Here is an 18813-nt window from a genome sequence, read left to right on the forward strand (position 1 = left end):
AAACAAAGAAAAGTTGTGAAAAATAAATACTGCAAAGAATTTACAAATGGTCAGATATTCCACAAGTACTTGCCGCCATTAAAGGTGCAGTAAGCGATTTCTGAGAAACACTGCTGATATTTGAAATCACCAAAACAAACATGCCCCTACTCAAAAGGATCACATCCCTATCTTTATAGCTCCGCCCCCAAATTCACAAACATGCTATGCAATACAGGCACCTCCCCTCTGATGAGTGGACACGCCCCTTACTTCTCAGAAATCACTTACCCACCTTTAAAGCTGCAGTATGGAACATTTGGCCCTCTAGTGGTTTTGACGTAAAACTGCAAGTTACTCGCGGAGGAACATTCTTTTGGTTCTTCAGTGCGGATGAATAAGATGGTTTTGAGGCGTACCGGTGTTTTGGCTCATAACAATTGTTTTAAAGTAAATAACGTTACAAAATGTCGGGAACACTGTTATTGACAAAAGTGCATTCACGCCAAGTCGAAATTACAGATTCTGACATTACAACCAGTAAATTCAGAATTTTCTGAGGCCCCGCTTACACCTGTCGTTTACACTACGCCGACGTTTTCGAACCTCGAAAACGGAGAGATTTTCGAAAACGCTCCTGACCCTGTTTTAGTTTGAAAACACCGGGGTTGCGTTTCAGTATAAACAGTCCAAAATGGAGACTTTTAAAAACGATGCGTGGCTGCCCACGTTCGCTCTGCGTATCCTTGATGACTGTGTAAACAATAACATGGAGAATGAACTGCAATCTTTGCTGGCTTTGTTGTCTTTTTTTTTGCAGCCATTGTGCAGTTAAACTACATTTTTCAATACTGCGGCTATCTACATGCAAAAGGCAACTGTTTACACTTGTATGCGCATGCCCAGTGTGCATGAACGGTCATGTGACATGCGTTTTCTGTCGTGTAGTATAGATGGAGATCGTTTCTGAAACGCTGTGGAAACGCCAGTGTAGACGAGGATAGATTTCATTTTAAAACTCCGTTTTAGAATGAAAACGCGCTAGTGTAAACGGGGCCTGAGAGCTCCGACTTGTACCACCTGACCTGCAGATTAGTTTTTAGCGTTGATAGTGCTACCATAGAAACGCATAATTCCGAGTCAGATTTACAGCTCTAGTAGAACGTCACGTGTTGTAATCTCTTAATTACGGTAATGGCGTGAACGCTGAATATCACTAGATGTCTTACCTGTCTAGAAAGAAAAACGCCATATCTGGGTTGGTTTTAAATCCTTTGAAGTCTTGAAGTTATCACCATCTCTGAAAAGCAGTCCGATGTTCATGAGTGACATAAGTGCTTTGTCACCTTCCATTTGCTTGCAAATTCCGTTCTGAACGAGGCTTATTTGTTCAACGGATGACTCCTCAGGTGGTTGCTTTTTACATGATCTGTTGTGTAAATGCTTGCTAGTCATAGCTAAGCTGTCACAGCTATAAAGAAAACTCCCGCTGCACTGACTGATCTCATGAAAGTGCGTATCAATAGCACGATTTTCTGTTTCTATTTGGCGTGTTATTTATATGCAGAAATTACAATTGGCGTACATATAATATGCCCCTACCCCACACCACTAAATAAAAACATAAACTCGTGCTATATTGTTGAATAGATGGACGTCCTCTCTTGTTTACGGACGTGACAAAACAGCGCGAAGACGACAGTGACGTGAAACAGGCATTTCCCGCGATATCCGACCCGACTGCTTAAATTAAACGCGAATCGTGGCAAGGCAATGATACATTTTTAAACACTAATTTTTAATGTGCTCAATGGATTTATTTTTCAACTAAAATTTTTCCCATAGTGCAGCTTTATCTTTTTACTCAAAGTGTTATGCTAATAATATAAATGTGTAATGAAAATTTGGAATTAAATTAGGAAAAAAAAATTCTGATGCCTACTGTACAACGTTTTTTTCCCCCTGGTAAATCTTATAGTAGATAAGTGGTTAAGAGAACAGAATGTACATTTACATTTATTATGGCAGAGGCTTTTATCCAAAACAACTTACATTGCATTCAAGATATACATTTTATCAGTTCATGCATCCCCTGCAAACCCGTGACCTTGGCCTTGGCATGCTCTACTGGTTGAAGCTACAGTAAATGTTCACTAGTGGTGAAAGGATCCACAATAATGACCCACATTACAGTAGCCTTTCTGTAGGTCACATTGCAAACCGTGTAAAGTGTACAGAGAATAAAGCAGTGATGATTTCTGAAGAGATATGGGGTGAGCTGCATTTAAAGGCCCTTTGCAATGCAGCGAGATGTGCAAGTATGAATTACACACACCTCAAGCTTTAGGAAACGCACACGAATGCCAGGGACACGACTAATCTCATGGTACGTCTAAAAAGCTGACGTTTAGAGGGCTGATTCAGAACATTGTTGTCAGCATAAAAAAAAAATCTATGGTTTTAGACAAATCCGCTACTAATGAGTTCAAAGCAACACGTCCCTTAAGCCCTGTTCATAATCCACTTATATAAGTGTCCTTTCTCCACGTTCTTTGAGAACACAAGCAAACAATGTGCCATAATACTTCATGCTGAACGCCAACTTATTTGTCGAACTCTGTTCTTCATAGAACTGCTTCAGCATCAAGTTGGCAAAAATAGATCAAAACTGAAGCCAAGTACTGAACTTGAATTAAATGAGCTGCTTGGTGAAGTTGAGTGCACATTTTTGCTTAATTTAACCTGGTATAATGGGTGTGGGATCTTACCTTGACTTCGATTGAGACAGGAGCCATTTTCAAGACAAACCCCCCCCCCCTAGACAATTGTATAAATATTTGACGTTTTACCCTTTGTCATGAGCTTTAGTTGAAAACCTTCAGAGTGAATTATAGGAGTTAAAAAATAATCAATGAAGCAAGGAATAAATAATTAAGAACACAGAGACATTCGATACCACAGTATTTCACTCGTATTATTAAACTGTATTCACATTACAACATCCACAATGTTCAGCTTGTGACAGGTTCTAATAATCTCAATATATATTTTCTGTATGTTACATTATACCAAGAGGCACTTCCAGTAAGTCTGGCAATAGAGGAGCTACAGTATAGTGTCTAAATTACAAAACAGTAAAAATAAATAATGTTTATCTAAAAGACTTCAGTTGTCATTTTCATCTTTTTCGTCCCTTTTTTTGGCTTTGTTTTTGTTTTGTTTCATTTTTAACCTGTACACAATATTGTTTTGTACAAAATGGAACAACAATCAGCGATAAAATGAATATTTCACTTTACGAATACTGGTGATTTACACAGTTCCCCCTTTCTATAGGTATTGCTACATGTGTTAAGTGCAAGATACAAGTGAGAAGAAAAATAATTATTTTGTCAGTGAAGTGCCGACTATATAAAAAAAGTACAAGTCTCATTTCTCTTTCTCAGAGAGGTGTAAAGCTTGTTTGGTTCTCAAGGTGAACGAAACGGGTGCCCGGTGGACACGGTTATCAGACGCGTACAGCTGAAGATGGAGGAACGAGCTTATGAAAAGGAAATACAAAGGAAACATATAAAAACGACCAGCTTCTTGTATGACGTGCGACCTCTCCCGTGAACCTGAAATTCTGGTCAAGTTCAAAAAAATCTGGAGGGATGCGACCCAGTCATCGTGCATTTCTGCAATACCTGTACAGGTATTTGAGCTGAACTGTACAGACTGTAATTTATTTCACTCCTAAGGGCATCTGTTATGTGTGAAAAAGATGAATTTGGTGAAATGACATGAACATGTCTACACTGGTTTCTCAAGACTTGTGCCTTTCATTCTGACACAAGAGTTTGCCGTAACGTACCGGATCTGGAATCAGAGCTACCAAACGCAGATGAGATGTTTTCGCAGAGCTGAAAACCAACACACACGCAATCATGAAGCACACGCACATCAAATGTGTAGGATCGCTGGCTAAATCCACAGTTTTTGTTGAGTCTCTCTGAATACTGTCTGGGTGGAAGCAAATCTGAAATAATGGACCTCTGGGTGTCTGATGATTCTGGGTTTGAAACACTTTGAGACATCAATATCAATGACCTTTGATCGTCAAAGACTCGCAGTAAGGCGATTCTCAACATGTCCCCACTGCTCCTATGCTAATCAATTGGTAGTGGGCTTCCCATCATCCAACAGTAAGATGAAAGGGGCGGAGCCATATTGCATAATAAATTCTTCCATAATGTCACGTATTTCTTAGTTAAACTGGGAAATAATGTTTTTAGAGGGACTTCATTCCTCTAGATTTGACGTTATGATATTATCAGTTAAATTTATTTTGGGAATTATTTTGGGAAATATCCCAGCTAACAGGAAACTTTCTCAGAACGTTTTGGCAAGGTTCTCTCAAAATTATGAACAAATGATCTTCCAGTAGTGTTAATAGACTGTCCATTCTAAGTTATCTGGTCTATAATAATGTTCTCAAAATATTGGCACAAAAACGATATTTATGCATTGTTCACTGAACTTTTTTACTGAAAGTTTTTAAACGTTACTACTTGTTTCAGAATGTTTAGAGAACATTCAAAAGTAACATTTGCAAAATAATCAATTGGAATGTTCCATTTATTTATTTATTTTTTTAATAAACTGGACGTTTTAAACAATGTTTTCATAACTTAAAGGATTAGTTCACTTCAGAATCAAAATTTCCTGATAATTTACTCACCCCCATGTCATCCAAGATGTTCATGTCTTTCTTTCTTTAGTTGAAAAGAAATTAAGATTTTTGAGGAAAACATTCCAGGATTTTTCTCCATTTAGTGGACTTCAGTGAACGAGTTGAAGGTCCAAATGTGCAGCTTCAAAGAGCTCTACACGATCCCAGACCGAGGAATAAGGGTCTTATCTAGCGAAACGATCGGTCATATTCTAAATAAAATAAAATATATATATATATATATATATACATATTTTTTTTTTTTTTTAACCACAAATGCTTGTCTTGCACTATGCCACGCATTATGTAATCACGTTGGAAAGGTCACGCGTGACGTAGGCGGAAGTACTGACCCAGTGTCTACAAAGCGAACGTGAAACGGCCTTTACAAAAAAAAGTAAAACAACGATGTCGGACGATTTGGAAGTTAAAAGAGAAAATGAGATGAAATTTCTTCTGGACCTTCAACCTGTTGGTCCCCATTGAAGTTCACTATATGGAGAAAAATCCTGGATTGTTTTCCTCAAAAAATTTCTTTTCCACTGAAGAAAGAAAGACATGAACATCTTGGATGACCTGGGGGAGAGTAAAGAACTTCTTAGAACTTATTTTTGTTAGCTGGGATAGCGCGAAGACAACCGTATAATGTAACACTTTGATGCATGATGTACACAACAGTGCACAGATCTTTAAAAGCCATTTTAAGGTGAAGACCTTTGACACTTATCTACAATTCATAGTGACAATCCTTTTTATAATCTTTGTTTTTTAATGACAACAAACTCAAAATGGCAAACAAAAGGGATGCAGCAAGTAACAACTACTATATCTTATTGCAGTGGACAGTAACGCTCTCAAAATGCGTTATTTTTTGGAAAAAGACTGGGAATTCTTTTTTTTTCTTTTTTTAAAAAAAGGTAATAAAAACATTAAGACTATTATTTGTGATTTAATAATTCATGCACCAAAGGGTTAATATCTCTGGCCTGGGGTTACAAATCTACGGCCTAATGCAGAATTACAATAACCTCTGAAAATGACGCCATGTACAAATAAAAAGTACTCATACTGCCACCACACACATACTCACAAGCACACATGGCCTTTACATGCTCTTCCAGCCACTGAGAAGACCAGCAGGGAGGTCCAATCCTGCTCCTGAAGGGCCACTGTCCTGCAGAGTTTAACTTCAACCCTAATTATACACACCTGAGCTAATCAATGTCTGTGTCTGAAATCGGCCCCTATACCCTTAAATAGGGCACTATTTGAGGGGACAGTTATTTTTAGTGGTGTCCAAAACCATAGTGGACGTTATCGAGTGCACTCATTCAATCCCACAATGCACTGCATAATGCACTGTGAGGGACCTATTTTAACAATCTAAGCACATGGTCTGAAGCGCATGGCGCAGGTGCACTTAGGGCGTGTCCGAATCCACTTTTGCTAGTTTAACAACAGAAAAAATGGTCAACCGCCAGGTGCATGGTCTAAAAGGGTTGTACCTCATCTCTTAATGAGTCATGGGTGTGTTTTGGGCATAACGTGCAATAAACCAATCAGAGTCTCATCTCCCATTCCCTTTTAAAGCCAGGTGCGCTTGAACCATGGTGGATTCGCTATTTACATGGCGGAATTTGCAAGCGGAAAAACTGAACGCTTCTCGAGAGAGGAATCCTTTTATTTGTAATATTTGGCATGTTTGTGTGCTGCTGTGCGTCCCTGTGTGTGTAACAAGCAGAGTGTACGCGTGTTGTGCACCCACCTATAGGTGCATATTACTAACGCGCCCTTTAAACAACAACAAAAAAATAAATACTGCGCCATTGACACAGTCGTTTTCTGTTGCCTCAAAATAGCAACACGCCAACAATGCACCTAAACAATCCTCGTTTTCAGACCAGCACGCCAATGGGCAAACAGATGGATGCGAGTGCATTTGCTATTTAAACAACGTGGGCGCTAGACGTGAAAATGATAACTGCGTCGGGCTGAAACTAGCAAAAACACTTGCGCCGGGTGTATGATAGGGCCCTGAGAGTTGCATGCCAAATGAATTCCCGCGTCTCGCCAGCAGATGGCGTTTGCAGATGAATCATCCATCCATTTTCTAAACAGCTGGTCCAATGTTGCTACAGCGTAATATCATACAGGTATAAATTCCTTTTTAATTGATTATTAAATTGTTTAATTAAGATTTAGACATGTTAGTTCCCATGACAGAGTTCAAGATAGGCCTAAATATTTTCATTACTACTGGAGCTGTCATTTTGCTAAGTTTCAAATGATTATTAAGAAGCAAGCACATTTTCATTCACTCCTTCAAGTGGACTATATTAGTGGACTGATGCAGGGAATAGTGAATGGCTATTTCGAACACAGCTAAGGTCTTACTAGGCATACTAGAAACTTCCAGGCAGGTGTGTTGAGGCTAAACTCTACAGGACAGTGGCCCTCCAAGAGCAGCTTTGGGCACTCCTGAGCTACGGTGAACAAAAATGGTGTTTCATACTTTGGGGAGAAGAATGGATTTGAAGTCATTTTTGGCACACACATTTGAGCTGTTTGAAAGTTACACAGCAACAAAAAGAAAGTGCAATTGGAAACGCTACCAATCTACTGTACACATAGGGTCGGTATTGCTTAAATAATTAGCTGAACTACATTGCACCACGTTGCCTGATAATATTAAGGCTTACACTGCGTTACGATCGAAGGGGATGTTTCAAAGATGGGTCTAGAGCACATGACCGTCGCCTCCTACCTAGGTGTTTTTAATTGGCTCTCCTTCAAAGTGACTGAAGGCATCGGACTTGAGGTGATTAAGCCCGCTGAAGTGTTTCATCTCGCCGTCACCAGCAATCTGCCTCTTTCGGCACATCAAAGGCGAGCGCGGACAGCCGTGTCGACCGGTGCCCGTATCTCATGTGCGGCACATGGTCTTTGGGTCCGCTCATGTGAGAGGGACGGCGCTCGGCGTCTCATCCCTTGGGCTGAGGAGCTCGCAGTGGCTCACATGCCTGCCTGCATTACCGTGGCGGCTGCGTGAGACGACTGTGAAGCATAACTACGGCCTTGTTTGGAGGGAGAACATGCGACTGCGGGGGAATGCGGGAGCCCGAGGCTCTCTCGTTGGGCCAGTCTGCGCCTTTGATCTGTTAAACTTGCCAGAGCAGTTTAGTCGGCTCTCAAAACTTGCTGGAGCAGTTTATTAAGAAGCTTAAATGCAGGAACAGAAGCTCTGCTTGACGGGAAGAGAAAAAGGCAGTCTGTAAAGTTACAGACGTTTGTTAGGGTAAATGATAACGAGAGGAATGATGTATGGATGAGGGCACTGTACGTATGTTTGTGTATATATATATATATATATATTCAAATCTCCTGGTAAAACAACAATTGGGCTATTGTTAAAAAGGCCATTGACGTTTAGAAGAAATTACACTTTAAAAAACAACTAAAGATTCCCTTTGTCCTCACAAATCAAGATTCAAAAGATTAAAAAGTTGCAAGAAAGTCCATAAAAACCAATGACTCCTTGTACCGTTATCCAAAAACAGTCTGATCCTGAGAAATGCAAGATCTCAGTTCATGGACTAATGGAATGCCGAGGGAAAAAGGTGAGGGAAGAGAATGAGGAGCATTCGGCATGACGCCTTCAGAAATGGGACAAGGACAATGGTGCAAGCATTTGTGATAGAAAGGACCTCTGGAAAGGAAAAGAAAGAGCAATGGCAGGACAGACACGGGAACATATGGTGTTACACATGTGGAATCTTTTTGTAGCATTTTCACAAATGCATGCTGTTTCTGGAACATTTGCTTTCGTCCACTGCGGATGATGGGATACGTGAATGAGGCGCGATGCCTTCAAGGAGCTGGCGAGAGTCACGGTGGATTGATTTCTCTTTCCCGACTTTGACACTAAGCTCCTCAGAAATGCTTGTTGAGGAGAACGGACGAGCCTGCAAACTTGTGTAGCTGCAGGTCACTGGGACCCCTGTCGAAGTTTGGTGGGTTAAGGTGCAGCAGGAGGGGTTTCTTGCAAAACTGACCGACATAACGTCTAGAAAATATAGGAAACCCCCCACCCCACCCCCCGGAGAACTCTATGTCCTGGTCAATTTTAGCATCAAACCTCACTTTACGCTAATAGTTCACCGCCCACTCATTGTTAATCAAACCCTTCGTCCCGAACCACCCCTTCCCACCCTGTTTCCTTTAGGCACATGTTCCCCAAGCATCTACAGTGTTGTGTCTAAGTGATGTGCTGGCAACCATTTCTTAGGAGTCTTGCTTGCCTATAAAAAGCTTTCAGACAACGTTCTCGTCTAAAACCGGCAAGTCATTCATTCTGGATCCTCGTCTTCAGTTTCCTCACGTTTTCCCATTAGCTCCGCATCGTCTTCTACAGTTGCTGTGTCTGTTTCCGCTACAGTCTCGCCATCTGTTTCCTCTGTTTCATGTGTCTCTTCAGGTACAGGACTCTCCTCCTCCTCTGTTGACTGCTCCTCCTGGTCGTCTGTTGGCTCCTCCTTGCTCCCTGGCTCCTCCTCCTCTTCGTCAATGGCTAGGATTGACTCAGGCGTGTTACTGAGGCATGTGGACTCCTCCTCTTCTGTCTGGCTTTGGGACTCTTCTGCAATGACCTTCTTCCACATCTCATGGTTCTCCAGCAGGTGCTGGGTGATCTGGCAGAACACTTTCCGTCGTTTCTTGGGAGCTGGTTTCTCTATCAAAAAGAAAAGAGTGTTAATGGGTTTTTCATACTAGCAGCTTTAAGTGATGATTTAGAGAAATGTTGCATATTAAAATAAAAAATAAACAATTAAAAAACAAATTGATTAAATAAAAAACGCAAAAATATATTTTATCATTTTATAAAAATATATACAAAAATATAAAATATATATATTTGTATTGCAAATATAGTTTATCTTATTTGACCAGCAGCTTTAAGTGACGATTTAGAGAAATGTTGCATATAGAACTAAAAAAATAATAAATAAAAAATTATAAACACAAACTGATTTAATAAAAAATGCATTATGAATAAAATTAATACAAAAACGCAAAATATATTTTATCGATTTATAAATATATATATATAAATATATATTTATTTATAAATAAATTAAAAAAAAATTTAAATTAAAATTATTATATATGTAGACCTATATATATATATATATATATATATATATATATATATATATTTTTTTTTTTTTTTTTGTATTGGAAATATAGTTTATCTTATCTGACTACTAGCTTTAAGTTATGAATTTGATTTTTGTAGAGAAATGTTGCATATAAAATAAAAAATAAAAAAATAGACATGCAATGTGTCTGCTTAAATACACACAGATCCGCATAAATCATATTTAATATTTATGAAAGAAATAAAAAACAATTCATTAAATAAATGCAAGGACTATTATATTATATTATATTATATTATATTATATTATATTATATTATAGAGACCCCTGATATGATTGTAAAGCACTTTGGGTGTACAGTAGTACATATGAAAGCACTATATAAATGCCTCATTCATTCAATCATTATATTATATTATATACACAACAGTTGTGCTTCGGAAACATTTTTAAATTCAGTTTCAATGTAGTTACACCAATGTCTACATAAAATGGTTCTACCGACGGGGCAATCAGGATTTATTTGGTGATAATAAAGACTGTGATCATAATTTACGTTAAATATGGGTGTTAGGCCACGTTCACACAGCAGCAGAATACAGTTATCATTCCTGTATATTCCCTAATACGGTGGCGTTCACACACAGTTCAGTTATTTACTGGAGTGACGACTGCATTAACCGAACTCAGACCCGTAAATTTTCATGATTCACAACCGCATTCGTGGAAAACCTGTGCTGTGTGAACTAAACCGGACTGAGCAACTAGTTGTCTGTCAGGTCATAGAGTGTGAGACGCTACTATAAGTTGCTGTTTGAACAGGACATTTCGAGACTGACTCCTGTAAGTAAATGCGGTTGTCATTTCGATCCGATATTGTACTTGATCTACAAATTATAAATGGAAAAAAATGTGAACTCACGGGAAAGCTCTGAGCTGCTAGAGGCGTCTTCCTCCGGTGTGTCTTCCTCATCCTCTTCATCTGTCTCTTCCTCAGCATCCTCGCCCTCTTTGGGCTGAGGGTTGACCCAGTGCCCAGGCATGAGGGCAGCAGAGTCGTAAGAGTTGCAGAGAGGCCCGACGATGTGTGTGATGAAGGACTCCTGTAGTTTGGCCAACTGGGGCGCTGAGCGGTCCATGAAGGGGCTGATGGGAAGGCCCAAGCTGGACTCTTCATCACCCTGAAACACCAGAATGAAGAGAAAACACATCACATATAAAAGAAAGAAATAATTATATCTTATGCTGCAAACTCACACATTTTTTATGATCCAATCAATTCACAATGAATCATTTCTAATAGAAAAATCAAGTTCTGTTCATATTACAGAAGTAAGATGGGTTACAAATGAAGTTATTTTAAGTGGAAAAATATTCTAGATCCTTCTTGGTTGCTATAATTGAAATCTTCTGTAAAAATATTGTTGTTCATCTGCACCTCCTACAATAGTAGATGCATAAAGAACACCAAATATTGCAAGAATAGTCTTATTTGACTAGCAACTTTAAAGGTCCAATGTGTAATATTTAGGAGGATCTATTGATAGAAATGCAATATAATATACATAACTATGTTTTCAGTGGTGTATAAACCCTTACATAATGAACCGTTACGTTTTTATTACCTTAGACTGAGCCATTTCTATATACACACACCGCGGGTCCCCTTACATGAAAGTCGCCATTTTGCGCTGCCATGTTTCTACAGTAGCCCTAAATGGACAAACCGATCTACAGAGCGTGTTTCATCACTATATAAAACACTGACACAATGATGAAAAAGTAACAATAATATTTGCAATAACATATCGTTTTAAAGTAAATATAATTTCTTAATTTATCTTTGTAAAGAAACCTCATTGCTTGACTGGCTACTCTCTGCTGTCTCAGACGACGACATCTTTGTCCTGTGTTGGCCACCGTAGCTTCTCTATGTGCTTCGAAAGGGAGGAGTGATTTGCAACCTCACCGCTAGATGCCGCTAAAATTTACACACTGAATCTTTAAGTGATGACTTTGTTTTTTGTTTTTGTATAAAAAAGGTGCATTTAAAAGTACAAAAAAAAAAAAAAAAATGCAATGTGTATTTACTACTTAAATACACACTGACTCACATAAATAATATTTAATATTCATAAAAGAAATAAAAAACAAATTAAATGATTCAATTAAGTAAATATTCTTATATATATATATATATATATATATATATATATAGAGAGAGAGAGAGAGAGTGCTGTCAAATGATTAATCGCATCCAAAATAAAAGTTTGTTTACATAATATATTGTGTATATTTATTAAGTATATATAAACACATACACATGTATGTATATATTTAACAAAAATATATTTATATATATATATATATATATATATAAAAAATGTTTATTTTTATATATATATATATATATATATATTTATATTTACACAGACACACACACATGTAAATATTAACTATTTCTTAAATATATACGTGTATATGTGTGTGTGTGTATATATATATATATATATATATATATTTAAAGATATATTACATTTATATGTAAAATATTTATATTCATATATAATATTAATAATATATATATATATATATATATATATATATATATATATATAAATACACACATGTATATATTTAAGAAATATTTAATATTTACATGTGTATATATATATATATATATATATATATATAATAATATTACATATAAATATAAATATTTTATATATAAATATATTTTTGGTAAATATATACATGCATGTGTATGTGTTTATATATACATAATAAATATACACAGTATGTTATGTAATAACATTTTATTTTGGATGCGATTAATCGTTTGACATATATATATATATATATATATATATATATATATATATATATGACTTATATATATATATATATATATATATATATATATATATATATATATATATATATATAAGATAAGAATATTTGCTTAATTTAATAATTTAATTTGTTTTTTATTTCTTAAATATATACATGTATGTGTGTGTATTTATATATATAAATAAATAATAAATTTACACAGTACACACATATATTTTGTAAACACAAACTTTTATTTTGGAGGCGATTAATGGCGATTAATCATTTGACAGCACTAATATATATATATATATATATGTAAAATTCATCCTGAGAAAAGTAATGCATTCCATGATGTGCAAATATGCATTTCTTTTTAATTCAGAAACGCTGCACATAGTTCAGATTAATCCGATCTGATTTATGGCTAATTTGAAGCATTTTTCTTCAAATTATGCAGCTTTGCTGAGCAGGTATTTTATTTTCATCCCTACCATCTATTGCATTTAACAAATAACGACATTACCAACAGTATGCTCAGTATATTCAAGCACAGCTGAGGAGTCACACACTTGATTGGATTTTTCCAGTTCAGGAAAGAAACATACTTCACAGACCTTCTACCGCTATAAAACTAGGTCAACCTTCCCATGGACGGGGGAAATACACCCAGCCACGCGAGGTCTGGGCTTTTTTATAATTTATTTCAGATTACAGTACTGAAATAAGTAAGCAATCAGCGATTAGTAGAGCATCGTATAGTCCGCGTCTAAACATATGCTTCGCAGTACATGGAAATAAACAATGAGAGCGGAATAACAACAGGCAAGGTCTCGCGTTGCCATGGCAACCGTGCTGTCGATGTCGTCACAGGGCAGTGATATATGTGTGCCGTGTTCTGTCAGGTGCTACTCAGAAGTGCTGGAGAAATGAATCATTCAAGAAATGAAACAGGGAGGGGGGAAAAACAGGCTCCTTTGAAGCATATAATTTCTGGTCCCTTTTGAAATGCTCTGAATATGGCCAAGGGTGGTCATATGACGCTTTGTAGCTCTGTGACGGGGTCCTGACACAACTGGGTCATCCTCGCTCTGTGTTCCTCACAATAATAGACACAGTGTTTTATTACTCATCGCTGGCATCCAAACAAGCCCTTAACTCTCTGAGAGACGCCATCAGAAGACGTATGTCCTGACAGACTGAACAAGCACACATGATGTACTGTAATGGCCAACCGATACAGACCTTATGTGCGCAGCCATCTTTAGAATTTTGTGTTTGAACTTCTGTTTTTGCGGTAGCTCTGTATATTTCTATGGCATCACTGTCAAAAAGGGGCAGGGCTACATAAGATCTATACATTTAGCCAATAGCAGTTATGCTAATATTTAATACTTTAATGATGATAAACATGCACAAAATTTTTTGAAGCTCCAAAAAGCGCATCCATCCCTCATAAAAGTAATCCATATGACTCCAGTGGGTTAATAAATGCCTTTTGAAGTGAAACGATGGGTTTTTCTAAGAAAAATATAAATATTTAAAACTTTATAAACTATAAACACTGGCTTCCGTTTGCGCGATCACGAGAGTGTCAAGTTCCGGCGGAAGGGTGACCTCTGACCCGACGTATGAAAACTCAAGCTCCTCTTCTCTTATATCAAAATCCTCCGACAATTTTCTCATTTTAGGCTTCTAATTCGTGACTGGCGTTTAGTTTTGCTCTATCCTCTACGCTTTCGCATTTGTCAATTCTCACCTAAACTTACGCTACACCTACATCCTACGTCAAACTTACTTAAAATATTCTAATAACATGCTAATTCATGCTATCAAGGTGTAAAACATGTTAACAATGTGCTAATTCATGCTAACAATGTGCTAAAACATGCTGGCAAAAAGCTAAAACATGTTAACAATGTGCTAAAACATGCTAATTCATGTTAGCAACATGCTAATTCATGCTAGCAACATGCTAATTCATTCTAGCAATGCACTAAAAGGTGCTAGCAATGTAGTAATTCTTGTGAACAATGTGTTAAAACATGCAAATTCATGTTAACAATGTATTAAATCATGCTAGCAACATGTTAAACCATGCTAGCAATTTGCTAAGTAATGCTAACAATATGCTAAAACATGTTAATTCATGCTAGCAATGCACTAAAATGTGCTAGCAATGCAATAATTCTTGTGAACAATGTGTTAAAACATGCAAATTCATGTTGACAATGTATTAAATCATGCTACCAACATGTTAAAACATGCTAGCAATTTGCTAAGTCATGATAACAATGTTGCTAAAACATGCTAATTTATGCTAGCAAAATGCTAATTCATTCTAGCAATACACTAAAAGGTGCTAGCAATGTAGTAATTCTTGTGAACAATGTGTTAAAACATGCGAATTCATGTTAACAATGTATTAAATCATGTTAGCAACATGTTAAAACATGCTAGCAATTTGCTAAGTCATGCTAACAATATGTTAAAACATGCTAATTCATGCTAGCAATGCACTAAAAGGTGCTAGCAATGTGCTAATTCTTGTGAGCAATGTGTTAAAACATGCTAATTCATGCTAGCAACATGCTAATTCATGCTAGCAATGCGTTAAAAGGTGCTAGCAATGTACTAATTCTTGTGAGCAATGTGTTAAAACATGCAAATTCATGTTAACAATGTATTAAATCATGCTAGCAACATGTTAAACCATGCTAGCAATTTGCTAAGTCAGGCTAACAATATGCTAAAACATGCTAATTCATGCTAGCAATGCACTAAAATGTGCTAGCAATGTGCTAATTCTTGTGAGCAATGTGTTAAAACATGCGAATTCATGTTAATAATGTATTAAATCTTTGCTAGCAACATGTTAAAAAATGCTAGCAATTTGCTAAGTCATGCTAACAATGTGCTAAAACATGCTAATTCATGCTAGCAACATGCTAATTCATGCTAGGAATGCACTAAAAGGTGCTAGCAATGTGTTAATTCTTGTGAGCAATGTGTTAAAACATGCGAATTCATGTTAACAATGTATTAAATCATGCTCGCAAATGTGATAATTCATGTTAGAAACATGCTAGCAATGTGTTAAATAATGCTAGCAAAGTGTTAAATATTGCTAACAATGTGTTAATTCGTGTTAGCAATGGCTTAATTCATGTTAGAAAAATGCTATCAATTTATTAAATAATACTACATGCTAAACATGTTAGCAATGTGCTAAATCATGCTGGCAACATGTTAAAACAGGCTAACATTGTGCTAATTCATGTTACATGATAGCAACATGCTAAAATATGCTAAAGTGTTAACAGCATCTATCTATCTATCTATCTATCTATCTATCTATCTATCTATCTATCTATCTATCTATCTATCTGTTTTTTCTGATAGACTGTATTGCCTTCAAAATTTCAACCTTTAAAACTACTTTAAACTGAAAACCTTTGAACTTCAAGCCTTTAAAACTCCTTAAAAAAAATCTTTCTGGTCAGGCTTTCTCAAGCCAATATCAAAGTTTGTCTTGACAAACTTTATCTAGTTTAACAATAATGTCACGCTACCTCATTCAAGAGTATAATATTCTGTGTATTTTTTGTCAATATTTACTGTTGTCTTTTTTAGTCCTCGTGACTACTCGTCTACTACATGAGTCACCGTTGTTTCCTTAAGAAAGAGTTTCGTTTTTATCCATTTCCATGCGATGTGCTCAAACTGACATTAAGGTTGACTTTGGTCTGATTTAGTCTGGCTGATTTATGTCAGTTTATCATCACCACACGGTGTGTTTTACCACAAAATGTTCCCAGCACATTCCCAGCAGATTGGCCTGATGTACAAGTTTGCTTACTTTCTGCCCTACATTCTCATTACAGCTGTGAACGTGTTGCCTTCAGCACTGCTTGGGGAGGATGTAGATGGTTGCCAGGCAACAGCATATCCTTGCCATCCTCTCCAGCCACTCGATGCGAAGATACTGAGACGCCGCGTACTTACACATGCGCATTATCAGAGCCTCTTACTATGAAGTTTCCAGGCACCTAGTCACCGTGAAAGCTTCCTGTTTGTCTCAGGCATCAATGCTCAAAAATGACTTGCATACACACATACATAGATCAAACACAGAGCAGACACTGACCTGTTCGTAGAACTCATTGACGATGCCCTCCGTCCACTGCAAATGAAGCTCCTTGCATTTCAATGGACCGTTTATATCCGCTAACTTAATACACATCTGACACACCAGCAGACGATCATTCTCGTTAGACCATTCAATCCCCGAGCAGCCATCATCCCCCACCTGAGCAAACACAAAACAAATTAATTCATGAAATGCACAGCATTAGTTGGTCTCTATTTGTATATCTAATGTACAGTAAGTGCTCACCTTGGCGTTGAATTCAGCCAGAAAGTCAAAGTGTTTCTTAAGGTCAGTGGCCAGTATGGCCTCGATGACCAGGAAGCGAAAGCGTTTGAAATCCATGTGGTCCAGACTGGCCAGGAAGTTGTACTCGGGCCGCGACATGAAGAGATTCCAGGCAGAAGCTGCGTGATGGTTCTCCAGCACCGAACGGTCATTATAAAGCACAGCCTTGAAAGACACACAAAAGACTTTTATGGCACTTCAAATATTTCAAGGCCCCAGAACATTGTGATCAATCCCTGAAGCTGCAGCTACAACCACTTTGGATATTAATATTCATAAATATCATAATGCTTCTTTTGACTATTTTCATCAGACATAAGACAAAGAGGTTCAGTTACTTAAAAGTAACAGTTTATTTGATCTGAAAAATCATTCATGTGCAGCACAAATGTGTGGGACAATATTATTAACCATAAATATGAGCAATAGTAACAGAAAACAGCATATATATATATATATATATATATATATATATATATATATTAGGGCTGTCTATTCTGTGTATTTTTTTATGTATATATATATATATATATATATATATATAAATATATATTAGGACTGTCTATACTGTGTATTTTTTTATGTATATATATATATATATATATATATATATATACTCACCCATACATGTATATATTTAAGAAATATTTACAGGTATATCTATCTATATATATATATATATAATTTATATTATATATAATTATTTTATATATAAATATAATATATTTTTGTCAAATATATACATGCGTGTGTATTTATATATTATACATTTACATATATACATAATAAAAATACACAGTACACACGTGTATATTATGTAAAGACAATCATTTGACAGCACTAAAATATATATATATATATATATATATATATATATATTTACACACCCCTACAAGTTCGATTAAACCATCAAATTATAAGAAAAATATTTTATATATTTTTAAACATTTAAATATGAGAGAAGAACAAAACACTAAACTTGGTTAAGGTATTTATCTGAATAAATTATGTGCCAAAAAAGGTAAAGGTACAGATATGGGTTTTATTTTACCATGCAAAAATAAATAAATAAAATTGCATAGAAAAACAAAAAGCTCACAGGAAAAGCATACATTGACTACAACATAATCAGCTATTAATATTTTCTTGGTTCTCTGTATTTTTTGCATGTGATCATAATTTCTTTGTATGACAGACTGGCCAAAAGTTATGTCTGCACAATTTGGCATGTTTCAATACATTATCATCACAAATAAAACTATCGACTCCAAGCACAATAATATTTAAATAAAGGGTTAAGATTTCAATTTTTCTAGGCCGGACATCACTTTTTGCCACAAATTTGCCACTTGGAAGTAAAAAAAAAATAAATAAAATTATATATATATATATATATATATATATATATAAAAATTTAGATACATTTCATTATGTATTGTGAAAAGCGCTATATAAATGAAGATGATTGACTATATATTTTTCATTATACCGGTGTCAATTTTGTAGAAGCTGCTACATACAGTATTTTTAAATATAAGGTAAACACCATTTAATCACACTTTTGAAACCCTTATTAATTAATGTACGAGGTACTTCAGTAATTTCTTCTACCTCTGTATTAGTACAAGTACCCGCTATGACTCCTCAGAAAGCACATATTACAATATGAAGAAATTACTTCTCCATTGTAAACACTTCAA

The 18813-nt window shown here is 36.1% G+C and overlaps 1 protein-coding gene across 7 annotated transcripts in view; it reads right to left on the bottom strand.

The window, feature by feature from the left end:
• Positions 1–2932: 2932 nt before the first annotated feature.
• pde3a (phosphodiesterase 3A, cGMP-inhibited) overlaps positions 2933–18813 on the bottom strand; it is a 112187-nt gene continuing 96306 nt past the window's right edge. For all 7 annotated transcript variants that reach the window (XM_051890713.1, XM_051890715.1, XM_051890714.1 and 4 more), the window contains 4 exons: positions 17075–17278; positions 16826–16987; positions 10769–11027; positions 2933–9419 (listed from right to left, as the gene is read on the bottom strand). In XM_051890713.1, coding sequence (XP_051746673.1) covers positions 9037–9419; positions 10769–11027; positions 16826–16987; positions 17075–17278 — 1008 coding nt within the window. In that variant the 3' untranslated portion in view covers positions 2933–9036. The remainder of the gene's footprint in view (positions 9420–10768; positions 11028–16825; positions 16988–17074; positions 17279–18813) is intronic.

The sequence above is a fragment of the Ctenopharyngodon idella genome, chromosome 4, assembly GCF_019924925.1.
Source record: "Ctenopharyngodon idella isolate HZGC_01 chromosome 4, HZGC01, whole genome shotgun sequence".
Lineage (NCBI taxonomy): Eukaryota > Metazoa > Chordata > Actinopteri > Cypriniformes > Xenocyprididae > Ctenopharyngodon > Ctenopharyngodon idella.